This window comes from Besnoitia besnoiti, chromosome XII, assembly GCF_002563875.1.
Source record: "Besnoitia besnoiti strain Bb-Ger1 chromosome XII, whole genome shotgun sequence".
NCBI classification, from domain to species: Eukaryota; Apicomplexa; class Conoidasida; order Eucoccidiorida; family Sarcocystidae; genus Besnoitia; species Besnoitia besnoiti.
The window spans coordinates 356,483-372,848 of NC_042367.1; the positions used below are offsets into that span (position 1 = coordinate 356,483).

The 16,366-nt window shown below is 57.7% G+C and overlaps 2 protein-coding genes across 2 annotated transcripts in view; both read left to right on the forward strand.

The window, feature by feature from the left end:
• The window catches only part of BESB_022540 (uncharacterized protein), a gene marked incomplete at both ends in the record, with an annotated part of 58,156 nt that extends 50,751 nt beyond the window's left edge, over positions 1–7,405 (forward strand). Inside the window, 10 exons of the mRNA XM_029360956.1 lie at positions 604–725; positions 1,044–1,168; positions 1,698–1,810; positions 2,451–2,490; positions 3,056–3,094; positions 3,452–3,613; positions 4,125–4,595; positions 5,233–5,306; positions 5,842–5,966; positions 6,201–7,405. Of these exons, the coding sequence (XP_029215771.1) occupies positions 604–725; positions 1,044–1,168; positions 1,698–1,810; positions 2,451–2,490; positions 3,056–3,094; positions 3,452–3,613; positions 4,125–4,595; positions 5,233–5,306; positions 5,842–5,966; positions 6,201–7,405 (2,476 nt within the window). The remainder of the gene's footprint in view (positions 1–603; positions 726–1,043; positions 1,169–1,697; positions 1,811–2,450; positions 2,491–3,055; positions 3,095–3,451; positions 3,614–4,124; positions 4,596–5,232; positions 5,307–5,841; positions 5,967–6,200) is intronic.
• Positions 7,406–9,624: 2,219 nt separating this feature from the next.
• On the forward strand, positions 9,625–16,020 carry BESB_022550 (transcription initiation factor TFIIIB; the record flags this gene model as incomplete). The annotated part of the gene is made up of 13 exons (XM_029360957.1): positions 9,625–9,773; positions 10,391–10,469; positions 10,657–10,780; positions 11,488–11,668; positions 12,135–12,159; positions 12,478–12,618; positions 12,859–12,975; positions 13,161–13,643; positions 13,835–14,062; positions 14,398–14,654; positions 14,977–15,072; positions 15,339–15,408; positions 15,898–16,020. The coding sequence occupies 13 exons, from the start codon at positions 9,625–9,627 to the stop codon at positions 16,018–16,020; spliced, it is 2,073 nt and encodes a 690-aa protein (XP_029215772.1).
• Positions 16,021–16,366: the final 346 nt, after the last annotated feature.

Sequence of the window (16,366 nt, forward strand, 5' to 3'; positions counted from 1 at the left end):
GCGAGACGCCGGCGCGCACAATGCAAACTTCCTGTTGTGTTTAAATAGCGGTCAACACTTCTTTCTCCTTGCGTACGCAGAGCGTGCAAAGTCAAGAAGATAAAAACTGAAACTAGGCTGCATGTTACACTTGCTAAAATGGGATTCCTGGATATATAATGTACCAGAACTCGTAGCTCCGCAGCCCTCAGGCGGCTCCTTGGATACAGGCGGGATGTGCGATGCATAAACAGATAGGGCATGCGGCGGCATATGAACGCGTACGTCATAGTATCTTTTGCGCCGGAGAATACTGGGTTTTAGCAGCTGCTTCTTCTGGCAGATAAAACAGCGCGCGATTACCAAAAAAACTGAATGCTCGCTGCGTGGTGTTCGTGAGCTCTGAAAAGCCTCGTGGTGGTCACGCAGTGCTGGATTCCAGATGCGCTTGTGCTTCTCGCTCCCTGCGGGTGCCTATACACCCAATGAGTTCTGCGTCTTCGTGACACTTTGGCGGATTTCTCCGATCCACGCAAGCCGGCCATGCCCCCCCTCTCTTCGGAATGCACTTTCTGCTTTCCATTCGAAACGAGGATCTACCGATTGCTTCTGCCTCCCGTGCAGCGCGACAGAGCTGGGCTTCAGCCGGGAGCCCAGCGAAGCGGAGATTGAAAGACGCCGCCTCACGAACAAGCTGAGAGCCACTGAGGCAAGCGCGATCGAAGGCAAGGCGCGCTTGATCCAGAGTGAGAGACGTAACGGCAGAAGCTCGGACTCAGGCGCTCCGTCGCCGTGCACGTCTTCGTGCATCTTCCTTCCTGTGCTCCGCTGAAAATGCCGTAGACCATCGATAGAAACGCTCAGCAGGCCACAGTATCCTTCCGCGCCGCCGGGCGCTTCACGGCATTGAATCACGGCGGGGGCCCTGCTGAAGAGGCGGCTGCTGTTGCCGGACCGAACGATTCAGAGGCTGCGCGTCACATGCGCTGGGAGTCGCCGTAAGGCCCTGTGGCTGGCCGCCCGCGTTCACGCTCGGCTGTCCTGTCCACCTCCGTGCGGCGCAGACGTCATGCAGCAGCTACGCGACGTCGAGGCATGTCTCGACGATATGCGGCAGGCCCGCGATGCCGCCCTGAAGCACGTCCTGGGACGAACTCAGGCACACGCCGTTGAGGCGCCACGCGTCGAGGTACGAGGTGCTCGGCTTTCGGCTTCGCAAACGCCGGAACCGTGTCTGGATATATATCTAGATATATAGATAAATAGATAGATATATACATTCATACATACGTACATACATACATATTTACGCCTGCATCCGTAGACTGGGCGCGGCTGCCGTTCAGCGGGAAGCAGAACGGCTCAGCGGTCGCTGGTCAGCAGTCTCTCTCCACGAGTCCTCCACCAGAGAAGGCCACCGCGGCTCAGTTCACATCTGTGCAAAAACTCCGTCCGCGAGGCATCTTCCCGCGCCTCCTTTCTGCCTCGCGCCACTCACCCCACCGCGTCTGCACGAATGACCCGGGCCTCCCAATCGGTGGCCTGTCTGATCATGCATGCGTATATATGTGTATATTTGCATATATGCGCTTGTGTTACGGTTGTGCATCTGTGCCCTCACGCGAGAATGGCGAGGTGGAAACATCAACCCGTAGAGGAAGCAAGCCACTAGGCTAAGCAATAGCTCGTTTCTGTGCCGTCTGCGGGCCTTGTTGCAGGCGACCAAAGCCCGGCATCGCGAAGAGCTCGAGGCGTTGCAGCAAATGCGGAACGAGGAGCTGGCCTTCGCGCTTTACCACGCTAAGGAGGAATTCGTGCACAATCACCCTCGGTACGCACATGCTTGTGGTAGCCTATATACACATATAAATCATGCTGCGCTCCACGACAGTATCCCCCCGCCTGAAGTCATCCGCTTAGTCTTTGAAGGGACGCAACCACCCATCAGCCCCTACGGTGTGCGTGTATGTCTCCCCCAACTCTGCGGGCTGCTAGCGGCATTAAGCTTCCTGAGAGGCGCATCGCTGCGTGTGCGCCTCTGTGTGAAGATCTCCGCAAACTGAAAACACACGCCGGCTTGAACCGGCTGGACGCCTCCGTTACCCCTCGAAAGTGACGCGAGCTTGTGCTCACATATGCGATGCAGCGACCGCACCTACTGGGCCTATTTGTCTGCGTCACACAGATCTGGCGGCGAGCCCCATATTTCTGATTTCTGGTGCAGACCGAGGGCCCCTTATACGTACAAAGCATATAAATCTGTACACTTAAGCCTCAGCGTGTACAGAAATATGTATATGTCTATAACTATACACAAGTCATATGCTTTCGCGGGTCTGGCGTGTGAGAATGTGTACCCCCACCCTCCAAAAAGCGACCATGGCTTCGGCGAGCTGGGAGCGGTTCTGAGCCAGCCTGCGCGTTTTGTGCTCAAGTCTGTTGATTCGCGTGTCCCTGTATCCTGCTTGCAGAGACCCGACAGCATCTGCAGAAGAAGAGAGGAGGTATTTGGTAAGAATGCGAGGCGCTTACACTCTGTCGTTTTCGAAAAGGGGGACTTACCGAACAAGGGCATGCCAGCCCAGACACCAGGTGGCCATGGCGTGCCAGCTGCATGAGGACTCCGCTTCAGCCTGCGCAACATATTCGCCTCGGAGACGCCTAAAGCGATGCCAAGGCATGCATCCATCGGGATAGTCGTACCATGCAGAATACACAGACAGACGGATGCGGGCGGCTGCCCACTTGCCTATCCAACCGCATCCGTGGTGACCTGTGACGCTCGCTGTCAGCTGGCGCCGTCTTCACGCCAGGAGGGGAGAGACACCATGACGACTTCCGGACTCTCTTCGCGACCAGCTGCACACGGTCGCTTAAGATGCCTTGTGTGTTCGCTTTTCCGAGTTCGAGTGCGCGTTGCCACAGAAGGCAAGGTCCGAGCTTGAGTTCTTTTCGTTTCTCCACATCCACCGCCCACGCCCCCGGCGTCGCCTTGACCGCGGCGGCCGCGGCGGCTGCGGCTGCGCTTAAGCCTTGCACAGAAACCCTCCGTTACTTCCTGGGCGTGGCATTGCAGGAACGGCTCAACGAGGAACTTCGACGAGTTCGAGACGAGGTGCGAATCCAAATATGAGGCAACAAGCACTCCAGCTCCTAAGGCAGCTTTGTCCTTTCCTGGCCGCGGCATTGACTGCTCAGCTGTTTTGTTGAGAGACGCGAAAAACACCACTAACACAGGGCGCAGGGCATCTAGCTTCAGAGCCCCCTTCCCGCACGTCTTATTACGTCTGTCGCCGCCAGCCGTTTGCGCGAGCGCTTCTGCCTCGAGCCCTCCACTTCGAATCCTCCGTCGCTGGCGCACTCCGCAAGCCTGGGCCCTACATGCGCGGCTGCCTTGGAGAGAGGGAAATGTAAAGGGCGTTGGAGGCTGCATCGACGTGCCCCTGTGTCGCCTGCGCCTGATGGTCGCCAGGTCCAAGCCCGGCAAGACCTCATACTCGCCAAGCTGAAGGAGAAGCAAGCCGCCGAGTTGAGCGGAGCTCCTCAGCTACTGGCGTCCGACGCGGAGGAGGCAGAGCGCGAGAGGCAGGAAGAAGAAAGGCTCGACGGGGAAGTCCAGCGAGCCCGGGAAGAAGCGACATCAGCAGAGGCGGTGAGGGTATCTGCACGCACGGTTCATGAGACGAAGATGAACAGGCGCTGTCTGCAATAAGAAATGGGGGTCGACCGCTCGTGTGGCGCCACGAAGCGCCACGGAGGTGCTGCGCTCGCTCGCCTCCAGCGGATCCTGGCACTTCTCCTCAACTTCCACGGTTTATCGAAGAACGACCACGTACAGGCGACGCTTAGCCCTCTATCAGGTTCTTTTTTCTCAATTCCACGAGCAAGTCTGCGTTGTGCCTGTTCTCGGGATGGACGCATCACTTGCGACGATGGCGGCTTTCGCTTGTTCGCTCGTGCTGATGTTGCGGGAGCCTCCTTCTGTTCGCTGTCTCCCTAACCGCACGAAATTCGGAAGGCCGTTGCAGGGAGAGCTGAGTATGGTGCGCGTTTGAGCAGCCTGGACTGGCCAGCGAAAAACCTGGGAAGCAGCCTCTTGCGCGGCTGCATGCGTCTGATCTTGGGAGTGCTGGGCTGCACAGGAGAGGCGGCGGCTCCGCGAGGAAGCCGAGGCGGAGAAGCGACGCGAGTTCCAACAGGCTCTGGAAAAGAAGGAAAAGGAGCTCGAGGAGGAGATGAAGCGCAGAGAGCAAGCTCTCCAGTCCGACCTCGCGCAGCAAGAGGCGCAGCTGCGCTTCCAGGCTGAAGAGAAGGAAGCGAAACGAAAGAGACTGGCGGAAGAGAAAGAGCGAAGACTTAAGCAGAGCATACTCGTGGTCAAGCGCTCTCAAAGAGACCTGGAGACGGTTGAGCAAACCCTCAAAAAATTCAGCGAAGAGAAGGAGGCGCTGGCCGCGGCCCTCGAGAGGGAGGAAGCGCGCCAAGCGGAGGCCGTGACAACCAGACGACTCCGGAAAAAACTGGAGCGAAGAAGGAAAGACTGCGAAAGGAAAAACGCAGAAAAGAGACGCTTCTTTGCGCAGCAAGAAGAAGTTGTGAAAATACTCAAAGAAAGAGTAAGGCCGAGCGTATGAAGGCGGAATCGTTCCCACACGCTAACGAGACACCACCCTGCGCACCGTCCACAGAGCGAGGCACACAGTGAAACACGTTCTCCAGCCGGCGAGGCAGCAGCCTCACAAAGAGCGAGACTTGCTGTCTGTCCACGCCATGAGATCTTCAGACCGCATACCCGTATATATATATATATATATATATATACGTACAGATGGATGCACCTACGTTCGACATTGCATGCCCTTCAGAACACATACATACACGCATAGCGGACCTTCCGCAGCATCCACACCCTCCACACCCTCCATTTAGGTCAGTTGAAAAGCCATAATATTTCCAGATAAACGAGTTCCTACACGGAGTTAGGGATAGATCTCTGAAGGTGCATGCATCCGTGTCTCAGGGTTCACTTGGAAGGTGCTTCAACCATGGGCCGTTGTGTATTATGGTCCGTCTGCATCTGCATCGCGACATACTTGTGGTGGATTTCTCGTCATACTTTCATCGACACAAGCGTGTTGCCAGACGCCTGCTGCACAATCCTAGCTATGAGGGCGCTTTTACGCGCATTTCCCCCCCTGCTGAATATCCTGTGCGTGTCCGTAACTCACTCTCACGCCTCCGCTCATGATGCAGGAACGTCAGAAGAAGCTGTCCGCTGCGCGAGCCAAGCAAGCCGCCAAGGAGCGAGAGGAGGAGATCAACCGCAGGTGAGTCACCCTTTGGACTGTCTGATGACGGAAACAAGAGGGCACATGCATGCAAATGACAACTGAATGTGGCGAAAAAAGAGAAATCGCAATCCGCTCGTTGCGTCTACAAGCGTGTTCACGAATCTAGAGGCTAGATGCCAGGTCAGGTCCAGCGGACGCGGGTCTCTCGCAAACATAAGCATGCGTAGTCGTGTATGTCTGTCCACGCAAGAATTTACGCATACACCTCTCCCTTCCGTCCCAGATTTCTCAGCCCCGGGAAAGCCTGCTCTGCCCACATGCGGTTGGAGCGCAAATTCAAAGAAACCGTGCAACGCGCCGCCTCCACCCCGTGATGGCTGCGCCTCGCCGTCGCGCGCCGCTCCTGTATTGGCGCAGGGAGGCCGGCGGCAGCGTTTACCAGACACTGTTGCCTGTAGTAATACGAGCCGCTGGGAGTCTGTGGGCCTTTCTTTCCGGATTAGTTCGCTTGTTGATCCCCCGTACCAGCTCCTGATGGCCTGCTGAGCTCGGTGGGTCTGTGCCGACGCAGGAAGCAACGAATCCAGGAACTGCAGCGGGAGCAAAACTGGCCACCGCTGATCGCGCAGTTGGCTGCAGTGGAGCAGGACGCGGGCATCCTGGACTCGATAGACGAAAACGGAGAACTTGCGGACTGTAAGCGAGCGGGGTGAAGAAGAGGCAGAGAGGCGACGCGAGCGTGTGCAGGGCATGTGCAGTGAGGACGGCTCACGAAGCATGCACTCGGCGACTTTCGCGAGCATGAACTTCGCGGCAGGCACTCGCCACAGCGCCCCCTCTGGATGGACGATGGAAGCGTTTCCGCGACCAGCAGTCCTGGCTGTTGGGTGAGAATCCTCCGCTGTCGTCTGCACGTGCGCTCTGGTACAGGGAAGAGTTCTGTCATGAAGAGTATCGCTGCAGCGAACGCCACGCTACACCGCACGGAGCCGTTCGTAAAGATGTTCCTGTCTCAGCTGCGCGCGTCTGAGCGGTTGATGAGTCTGTTGTCGAAGACCGGGAAGGAAGCTGCACGCGTCTCGCGGAAACTCGAATCACTCGAGGCGCGGAAGTCTGAAGACGAGGATGAGAGCAGAGGAAGCGAATCAGACAGCGAGAGTGGCAGCGGAAGCAGTAGCGGCAGTAGCAGCAGCAGTGGCAGCAGCAGCAGTGGTAGCAGCAGCAGTGGTAGCAGCAGCAGCGCCGATAGCGACAGCAGTAGCGCCGATAGCGACAGCAGCAGCGCCGATAGCGACAGCAGAAGCGCCGATAGCGACAGCAGCAGCGCCGATAGCGACAGCAGCAGCGCCGATAGCGACAGCAGCAGCGCCGATAGCGACAGCAGCAGCGCCGATAGCGACAGCAACAGCGCCGATAGCGACAGCAGCTCTTCGAGTAGTGGCAGCGATAGGAGTGGCACGGGTGCCAGTAGTGAGGAAAGTAGCGGGACAAGCAGCGGCGGAAGTTCCAACTCTAGCTCAGGTTCAAGTCGCAGTTCATCAGGCAATTCAACCGGCGGTTCCGGGCGTCGTTCACAGCCAGGGGCCAAAGGGAGGGATGCCGTCAGCAGGAACTCCGACTCGAACGGTGGCAGAGGTAGCTCGAGTTCTGCAAGTAGCAGTCGAAGCAACAGTGGAACCGCCACGGCAGCCAAGCAGCACAGCTCCAGCAGCTCCAGTAGTGGTAGCGATAGCGACAGTAGCGGGAGCAACGGCAGCAGCAGCCGCGTAAGCAGCAGAAGCAGCGCAAGCGGCAGAGGAAAAAGCAGTGGAGGAAGCCGTAGCAGCAGCGGAAAACGCAGTGCGGGCGGAACAGTTGAAGGCGTGGCGTTAAAACCAGAAAAAAACGATTCAGGCGACGACTCTGCGAATTCGCCGTCCTCAAGCCTGCCCGGTTCGTCGTCGGCATTGCCCCCCTCGAACCCGAAGAAGCCAGCACTACGAAGGAAGCGCGCAACGCCGGCCGTATTTCTGCCGACGAGTCGGAAGTGTCATCCATCTCCTTGCCAGCTGGGAAAATGGAACACTCTAGATCTGGTTCGCGCGCGTCAAGTTCCTCATCCGGCTCGGGATCCGGCAGCGGTTCAGAGTGACTGATATAGGGGCTCGCGTGTGATGTATCGCTTGGCAGAGTATCGAGCGTTGTGGCAAGGGAGGTTGAAATGCAATAGACCCTTGAGGTCGTTGTTGCAGTGTAAATCCAGAGGCGGTGTGATCCTCGGATTTTTGTGTCGACGCTCTACAGGCGATGGGTGCTTTCTATGAGCACCGACAGACTCCTAGGGAATCTCGACACAAAGGGGATCCGTGCTTTCTGTGACCACTACTGGGGGCGCGCCTAAAATCGTAAATCGCAAAGACAGCTCTTTTTCTTCAGCCTCCAGGAGGATGGTCTGCGAGTCGATACACAGCACGTTTCACCCAGCACCCTCTTCAGCAGACAGCAAAAAAAAAAAAGTCTCGCCAGCCTCGTTCAATCTTATCTGTCTGTGACTGGTGCTTTTCTGTGCTGAGCCCTAGTATGTTTGGACAAATTATCTCGCACCGCAGTGCTGCGCGACTTTCAGTGTGTCTGGAGGAGACGCAAGTTTTGGCACAGCGGCGGGTGTCGTCATTTGCTCTGCGCAATCAGCTTGGCCACTATGGTGCGCGCCGCTGCGGCGTGATATCTGATACTGCATGGAAAGCGGCGGAGGCATTGAGAATCCTTATGTCCCATATCACGCCTCTCTGCAGCAGACGCCGCGGAGCGGATACAGCCAGTGCCCCGAGACTTCTCTCTTGGCACATGTGGACATTCGATGTTCAGCGTGGGACAGATCGACCCGAAGCAAGCTAATTCCGTGGAACGGGTCACAAAGTCAGCACATTCGCCGTATTTTCGTTCGTTTTCCATGGAATATCAGAGCGCAACGACAGACAAAGGGTTTCTTCCGGGATGAGTTGTACTTTGAAAAGCAGGGATCTGCTGTATCATACTGACAGCTGCAGATTCCATGAGAGGCTTCAGGCACTAGAATGTGCGCTTGCAATCACGCTGTCCAATCTGGGCGAACTCATCGCGCTAGGCTCCTCTCATAGTGGGGCCTGTTGGCTCACAGACTGTCATCTATTGAAATCACTGGTGACTTTATACAACAGGGGATTCGTCAATGCTACCAAACTAGCCTTACGTGACTCACCGCCACGGTTTCGGCGTGCATCGACTGCAGAGTCGCCACTAGTGTCGGCGGTGAGTCCAGCACAAGGCTACAGACGTAGGCAACCATCCGGGAAGTCTCCAACGACTACGGCCACGAGAGCAAACATCCTGTGGCGATTCACATTTGTGTTGAAAAACGAAAAAAAAAGCCCCTCACTCTAAGCATCCGCTCCATCTGTCGCAGCGCCTTCTGCGGCACGCAGTGTGAGCTGAGGGAGGCGCCACGAAAAAAATTCGCTTTGCAGCACTAGCAAGACTCTCACGCACCGAGTTAAACATGGCGGTGTGCTTGGATGCGAACTTCACAAGAAATGGAAAACGAAGATAGGGGCCGAAGGGAGACAACATACGTGCGATCGCATGTAGCGCATGCAAATGCCAGCGTCTCTTGGCGCGTGCCGATGGGATGCGGCTCGGATCTCATCAAGACAAGAGTCCTTTTCGCTTGATTGCTGCTTCACGAGCGTCGTGTACGTCGTGCAGCGGCTGCCTCGATCGCCATTGTTTTTCGTCTGGCTGCGAGCGCTTGGGCATCGCTTCTGCGTGGCATCGGCCCCGGATCACTCCATTTCGGCGCTGCAGGCAATCCTTACGACGCGGAAACTCTTCTTACGTTTCTCTCGCGGAGAACCATGCGGTAGGTCGGGTGTTTCCTTCACTCCACGCGTTCTGAAGTTTTCGAAGGACGTAAAACTGGGCGCTCTGTCTGCACCCTACACCACGGAAGGGGCATATCTTCTCAGCTCGCTCATTCGGCTATCAGCATCCTCAACCTCCTTGGAAAAGAGTGCTGCCCGTACTACCACGCTCTCTTGGTAGATCTGAACCGTGTTCTGTCTTTTACTTCTCAAGAATGACTCCGTGACTTAGAAGCCACCGCTGTAAAGGGCTGCGGAAAATGTGAACTCTCGATGCTCGGTCTCTGGCGCATTCCGCTTTTCGTTGATTGATCCGCTGCCTCCGTGCGCGTCGGTCTCTCAGTGAACTTTCGTGTCTCCGCCCTCTCTCCACGTAAACGCGGTCGACTCCCCCCGGTCGCCATCTCCTAAATACCACGAGGGGGGTATCCTGGCGGTCGAGAATCTCTGCAGTCGCCGATTTTTCCTCTGCGAAGATGCTCATGGGGCACGGGGCCTTCGGGCCCCACAGCGGACGACACGAGGGAGGCGAAGAAGAGGGGAAGAAAAAACCGCAGTCCTGCCGCTCCTGCGGCAGCACAGAGCTCGAAGCAAATGAAAGCCGCGGAGAAATCATCTGCTGCAGGTGAGCGAAGAACGTCACTCAACTTCCGGAACTGCGTAGAGCCCGACACTGGAGCGCCAGCGCAGACTCGCGGCTAGCGTGTTGACAGGAAGCACGCACGCCGTTGCTTCTGTCTTTTCGCTCTGCGTTGGCTAGTTCCGAGTACAAACTGAAGCTTGTTTGTGCGACGACGTTGGATTCGCGCGGAATCGTCCTGCGGCATCACGGCGCCGAATATGTCTTCGGCATCAGATACACCGACATCTCACCCAGCATAGCGGTCAGAACAGTGACTTGCACTGCGGCCACGTTCGGCATCCACTCGCGGCTCTACACATCTTGTAACCTCCCCATCGCTGAATCAAGGCCTGAGGCTGAGTGTTTCTTGCATTCCAGTCCGGCGTCCCGTGTGCCATTCTGCGCCCTGCTCTGTTAGCCGCTGCGCGTCTGTCTTCCTCAACCCTTGGCTCGCGTCCCGGAGCCTGTGTGCCTCTTCTGTGGCGCCCTGAATGTTTGCTCCGTTTGCCGGCGCCGTTTCGGTGCCGTCGTCGCTCTCCGCATGCTTGGCTCTGTGCGTGTGTTGGTCATTTCTCGCGCGTTTTTCGCCGTCTGCCGACTCCTTGTTTCTCTCCTTGCAGATGCGGCACCGTGCTGGAGGACCTGACGCTGGTGGACAGCCTTCAGTTCGCCGAGTCGTCCAGCGGTGGAGTCTCCATGGTAAGCGAGCGCGTGGCGGCGCGGGGCGTCAGGCCTTCTCCACCGCTGCGGCGAGGTGAAGGCGTAGCGTCACGCAGCCTGTCCGCGCCCGTGCGCCAGGAGTGAATTTGCAGACCGGCTGCGGGTCCTCTGCCTTGCAGACTCTTCATCGAACGCAGTGGGTTTGGCTGGCGTTGCGTTTCTTCAGGTCGGTCAGTTCGTCTCGAGCTGCAGTGGTGCCGGCCGGGGCTTGAGGGGCGGCATAGGCGGGAGCAGCGACAGTCGCGAGCAGACGCTGCAGAGGGGATTCAACAACATCCAGTCTATCGCAGGTGAGACTTCAAGCCTCGCACTTTCCGTTTTCTCTCGTCAGCTTTGCGAAATCTAGAATCCAAATTGCTTCTGAGGCATGAACGGTACGCTCCCTAGATCCTAAGCCGCGGTTGTCCCGGCGGCGACTCAGTCTGCGAATGCACATGTGTTGTGGCTTTCGAGAGCAAGGTTGGTGAGTGCCTCTCCAATTCGTCCATGACTTTATCCGTAGAGAACGACGCGATGCAGCCCGAAGCATAGCAAGTACTGACGGGTGTCTGATATGCCAGGAGGTGCCGTCGGAATAGAGTCGCTCGCTGCTGTGTGTGCATGAGCCTGCTGGTCGGTAGCTGCTAACGCGCGCGCTGACGGGTGTGCGTCGTAATAGTGTCTGCGACAGACGAGTTGGAAAGTGGAACTCCAGTCAATCTTTTTTTCTGCACTGGCCGTGCAGTAGCGGGTTTCTACTCTCGACAGCAGCAGAAAACCAGGCGTTAGCTCCTTTCTAGTTTTCTCTGGTTCACTTCCGCAGTTCTTCTTGTTGCGAGTAACAATGAATCGCTCGACGTCCAGATAGTGCCCTCCGCTGCACTGACAGAGTTTGGCGTGTGCGAGGGAGTCCTCGCCCTGGTGATTTCTCCGTCGTCGCAAGTGGCGACACCAGGTTCAGGCTTCGCCATCGTGTTTGAATCTCCGCCGTCCGGGCTCGCTCTTCTGTTCTTCTCAGAGCGCCTTCATCTCTCCTCGCAGCAGCACGTATCCTCCGCTCACCGGCTCTACCTCATGGCCACTCAGCGCAACTTCACGTTGGGGCGGCGCTCCGTGCTGGTCGCGTCGGCTTGCCTCTACGCCATTTGCCGGCGAGAACGGACTCCGCATTTACTGATCGATTTTTGCGACGTTCTGAGGTGCGCATGCCAGAAAGGAAATTTAGACGAAGAGTCGTTGTTTGTGGAACACCAGACGAGCTGTTGTCGTTCGACCTGGCTGGCTCTGCGCTCCGCATGCAGCGAAAGAGACAGCGCAGGGTTGAAGGGGCTGCTGTGGCGCCGCTAGATGGGCGAGTCCCTCAGCGCGAGAGGAAGGGGCTCCACATGTAACTTGTTCTCCTCTCGTGTGCCGCGAGCCGTCGGCTCGTTGCTGTCTTCCCTTCTGGTATCTTTCCGCAGTTGACTCTACCTTGCTACTGTTTGCTCCTGTTCCTTCCTCTGTCTCGTGCTTTGTCATTCTGCGCGACACCGCCTCGAGCTCTTGTGCATTCCGCATTTTGGCCGCGCATCACGGAACGGCTGGTGTGAGCGTGTGGTGCTGCTGTCTTCGCGAATCTCCTCCTTCCCTCAACTCTGCTCCGCTCTCTCCGCTTTCTTCCTGCAGGACGAACGTCCGCGCCCTCGGACAGGTGAGCTGCACCCACAAACGCTGAACCCTGTAAGCGGCAGCGTTGAAAGCATCGCAGGCATTTTGCACTGCTCGATGGACGCGGGCGCATGCGCCTTTGTTAGCCTGTTACCAGCGGCCCCTGCTGAGGCGGCGTTTCAGGAAGGAGCGCGGAGGGCTCGTTGACGGTTTTCGGCCGGCGCCGGCCTGATGCGGCGCGAGGGAGAGCGGCAGGCAGGCGCTAACAGTGTCAGAAAACACTCTTCCTCTCTTGCGTCTGCGTTCCGGTCGCCATCTCCTTTCCTCGTTTTTCTCGGGTCGTGTGTCTCCGGGCATGCAGGTTTTTATGAAGCTGCTTCGCGTGCTCCACCTCCAAGTGCCGCACGTGGATCCGTCCCTGTTTCTTGAGCGCTTCGCCTGCCAAATGCAACTAGGCGACAAGACTCACACGGTGGCGCAAACGGGTGTTCGTCTCATTCAGGTACGCGCTCTCCTGTTTGGCCTTTCCGCTCATCTCAACAGAGCCGGTCGTAGTTTCACTCAGCGGCCGGGGGTTGCCGTGGAGTGGCGACTGTCCTTCGCGCCGAGCGATGACTGAGCCTCGTAGTCTTTACAGCGTATGTGAGAGGCAAGCATGCGGCCGCTCGTCATTGCTCTCGCAGCTGTGCCCTCGCATTCCGCGAGTCCTCTCAAGCTGAATGTTCTTTGTGTTTTCTCTCAGGCCATGAACCGCGACTGGATCAGCACGGGTCGGCGGCCTATGGGCCTTTGCGGCGCGGCGCTTCTCATCGCAGCTCGCTACCACAACTTCCAGATGAATGCCGAGGATATTGCGCATGTAAAAGTTTCTTTTCGCTTTCGTTTCAGCCGGTTTTTCTGCTCCTGCATTCGTGTATCCGTGACATCAGGTGGAGCGAGACAGGTCTCAGGGCGGAGTCAAACAACAGTCAAGTCTAGAATTTCCGGTTTCTCGGCGCGATGAATGCAGGAGTAGGGCACCATTGCGTCTTTGTTTGTCTTCAGATCGTCCGCGTCTCTGGTCCGACAGTCAACAAGCGCTTGCAGGAGTTCAAGCACACGGCGACAGCGCAGCTCGCGGTTGCGGACTTCGAGGCGACAGACCTTCTGTCTCTGCCGAGTCAGTCGCAGCCGCCCTGTCGCGTGAAGGCGTACCAGAAAAAACTGAAAATGTTGCAGAAGAAAGAGGAGGAGACGCTGGCGCTCGCGGACGCTCTGCCGCTTCTCGCGCTTCCCTCGACAGTCACTGAAGACAAACAGGGAGAGAAGGAGAAGGAGAGCGACGCCGCAGCGGCCGATCAAGCGGGCGCAAAGGGAGGGGAGTCCAGTAGCAGAGATCAAGGAAGTGCCGGCAGCGGAAAAACGAGAGAAGAAGCCCATTTTCCGCCGTCCTCTTCGCTTTCGGGAGCGGATAGCCAGCGCAAGAGCGTGGGAGGCTACGGCGCTGTCCTCGACTTGAATTTAGACACAGAGCTTTTGTGCAAAGAGGTACGCTGTGCATCGTTTTGCAAGGCTTCAGGGCCAGGGCGATCTTTGTAGGAGCGCGTTCCAAGTCTGTATGGGCGATAGGCTGCGCTGCCTCAGACAAGCTCCGGAGTAGCCTGTCCCCTGTGTGTGCGGCCTGCTCCCTGTCTACCTTTTCTGTCCGCCGCGGTTTCGGTCCCGGTTTGGATGTGCAGGCTCCTTCCCCAGACGACATTCTGGTGCTCGCGGGGCGCATGATGTCGGCGCTGGATGACCGGCGCCGGAGCTCCGCGGCCGAGGCTTCGTCAGCATCTTCAAAGGACGCTGGAGACAGGGCGGGGGACGCCGCGGCTGAGGACGGAGATGCGAGCGAGACACGAAAGCGCAGAAGCGACGACGAAGATTCGGCGGACGCACTTTTTGATCCTCTGCGTGCGATTGAGGTACAGCGGCGATCTTTTGTGTGGGGTCTAGCGCGTCCACGCCATAGCAGCGGATAGTCTACGTCGTTCAGCGCTTTCGCAATTGCAAACTTGACAGCGGGGCAACGTGCTTTCGGTCCACGATGTCCACGCTCGGTTTACGAGAGCCGCGTCCGACCGAACGCTGTCGCGGCAGTGCGCTGCGGAAGGGGGTGGGAGGCGCCTTCTTTGACGTCATTATCCACACGCGCGTCGCTTGGTGGCCCCGTCTAGTGCGTGGGATCTGTGCCGAAAGCCTCGATTGCGACCGCTGCATTCGCGCTCGCTGTTGTCTGTGCCGTCGCACGCTTGTGCAGGAACGCGGCGCAGCCCTCTTGGAAGGCGTTGCCTCCGTCGAGTCGTCACGCCTGAGAGGCCCGAAGTCGCTGCCGGCCTTCGCAGAGGAAGGCGGGGACAGCGGGAGGAGACAGTCGACATTCGGAGACACGTCGGAGACTGTGGGGTCGAGCGGCCGGCGGGAGGAAGACGAAGACGATGAAGAAGATGAAGACGATGAAGATATTCGCCACATGTTCCTGAGTGCAAATGAAGCCCAAGCGAAAGCGCTTATCTGGTGAGCCGGCAGTACAGAAGCGGACAGAAATCAGGTCTGAAGCCAACCGGGTAACAGGTAACGAAGTCGTGGGGGGGGGGGGGGGGGGGGCAAGACCTCCAGCAGGTGTGCTGAGCAGGAAAAGGGAGCCTGCACAGCTCTGCAACGAATCCATCCTTGTCGTTGCTGTCTTTGGTGCCTGCCCGAATTCGAAACGGGAGCCAAATTCTACGAATACAGCTCACGCTGTGTCGGGGGCTTGAAGGCACTGTCGCAGGGGGTTTCTGAGACTGGCAGAGAAACGCTTTGCGGGGATTTGTCTTGTCGTTCGACCTTTGCGCAGGGACGAGTTAACTAAAGACGTCATGCCGCTTGTGCATCGAAGACTAAAGGAGAAGAAAGTGCGCGAGCGGGAAGTGACGCTCAACCCGTCGAAGCGGTAAGCCGGCTCCGCTGTCGCTTTTACCGTATCGTACTTGGGGTGAAAAAGAAGCGCACAGGTGTCTCATTTGCACTTGTTGAGTCTCTGTTTCGCGCTCAGACTTGCGCGCATACGCGTGCGTTCGTGCATAGGCGATGTTTCTGGCAGAGGGAGTGTTGAATTGATGGTCTTTGGTGACTCGGCGGCTGTCCGTCCTCCACTGCGAACGCAGTGGGAAGAGAGCGACCCGTTGATGCCTTTCGTTGTCTCTACTTCGCACACAGGAGACGCCTGCCAAGCAGTTCGCGGCGAAACCGCTTCGGGAGCGACGCGGGGAATTCACCCGCAGCATCTGTAAGGTTCTGCTTAGCCCCATAAGAGATGCAGATACTTGTTCGTAAAGCACTGGAGGCTCTCCGAAAGTGTGTTGGCATACTTTCTAACAGTGGCTTCCTCGCCTCGACGGATAGATGCAGCGGGCCAGACGCATGTCTGGGGGGAACGAACGCGGCGACTGCTGTGCCGTCAGCGGTTTGCCGTAGCGGTATTCTGCGCACTCAGCGTTTTTGCACCGCTAGTTGCTGTTGCTGCACATGCCAGCGCTTGCTTATCCCTCAACGTCTTCGTGAATAAGGGCCTCTTATTGAGTCTGCCCTTCCCACGGGCAACCCACAGACGCGGGCGCTGCGCCCGGGTGCGTCTCAGCTTCCATCGCGCCCCCTCGGCACGGCTGCGGGTAGAGACTCTTTCTTCTGGTTTCCGCAATCCGTGTCAGTTCAGGAGAACGGGGGCGCGGACGCCTCGCAGGTAGTTGTCTCCCGGCGTTCGTGTGCACGCCTGCAGGCGGCGGATTCCGTGCGGATGGCGCTGCAGATGAATGGGCGGAGCATTGCGGGCCTAATCAACGACGACGCGCTCAACAGCCTTTTCGGACCTGTGCGGCGCACGGTGGAGAAAGAGGGATAGGTCAAGCACCCGTCTCGCTCGGACAGGCTGGGACGCATGCGTCTTGGCGTAGCGCCCCGCCTTTCCTGTTTCGCAAGTGTGGAAGTGCGTCTGCGGGATCGGTCTGGAATACGCTGAATAGTGCAGCCTGGAGACGTGGTGGGCACGCAATCCAGCAACTCGTAGGTGTCTTACAGGCGAATCTACACGAATGTATAGCTTCGTACCTATGAATGTCGGTGGGTGTATGCGGATCCATATGTGCATAGCAGTTATTATACATGCACATACAGATCACTCGAGTGGGACAAGGTATCCTTAGTTATCCCGTCTTGCGTCGCTTCCCCGCGTGTGCGTGCGGCCATTC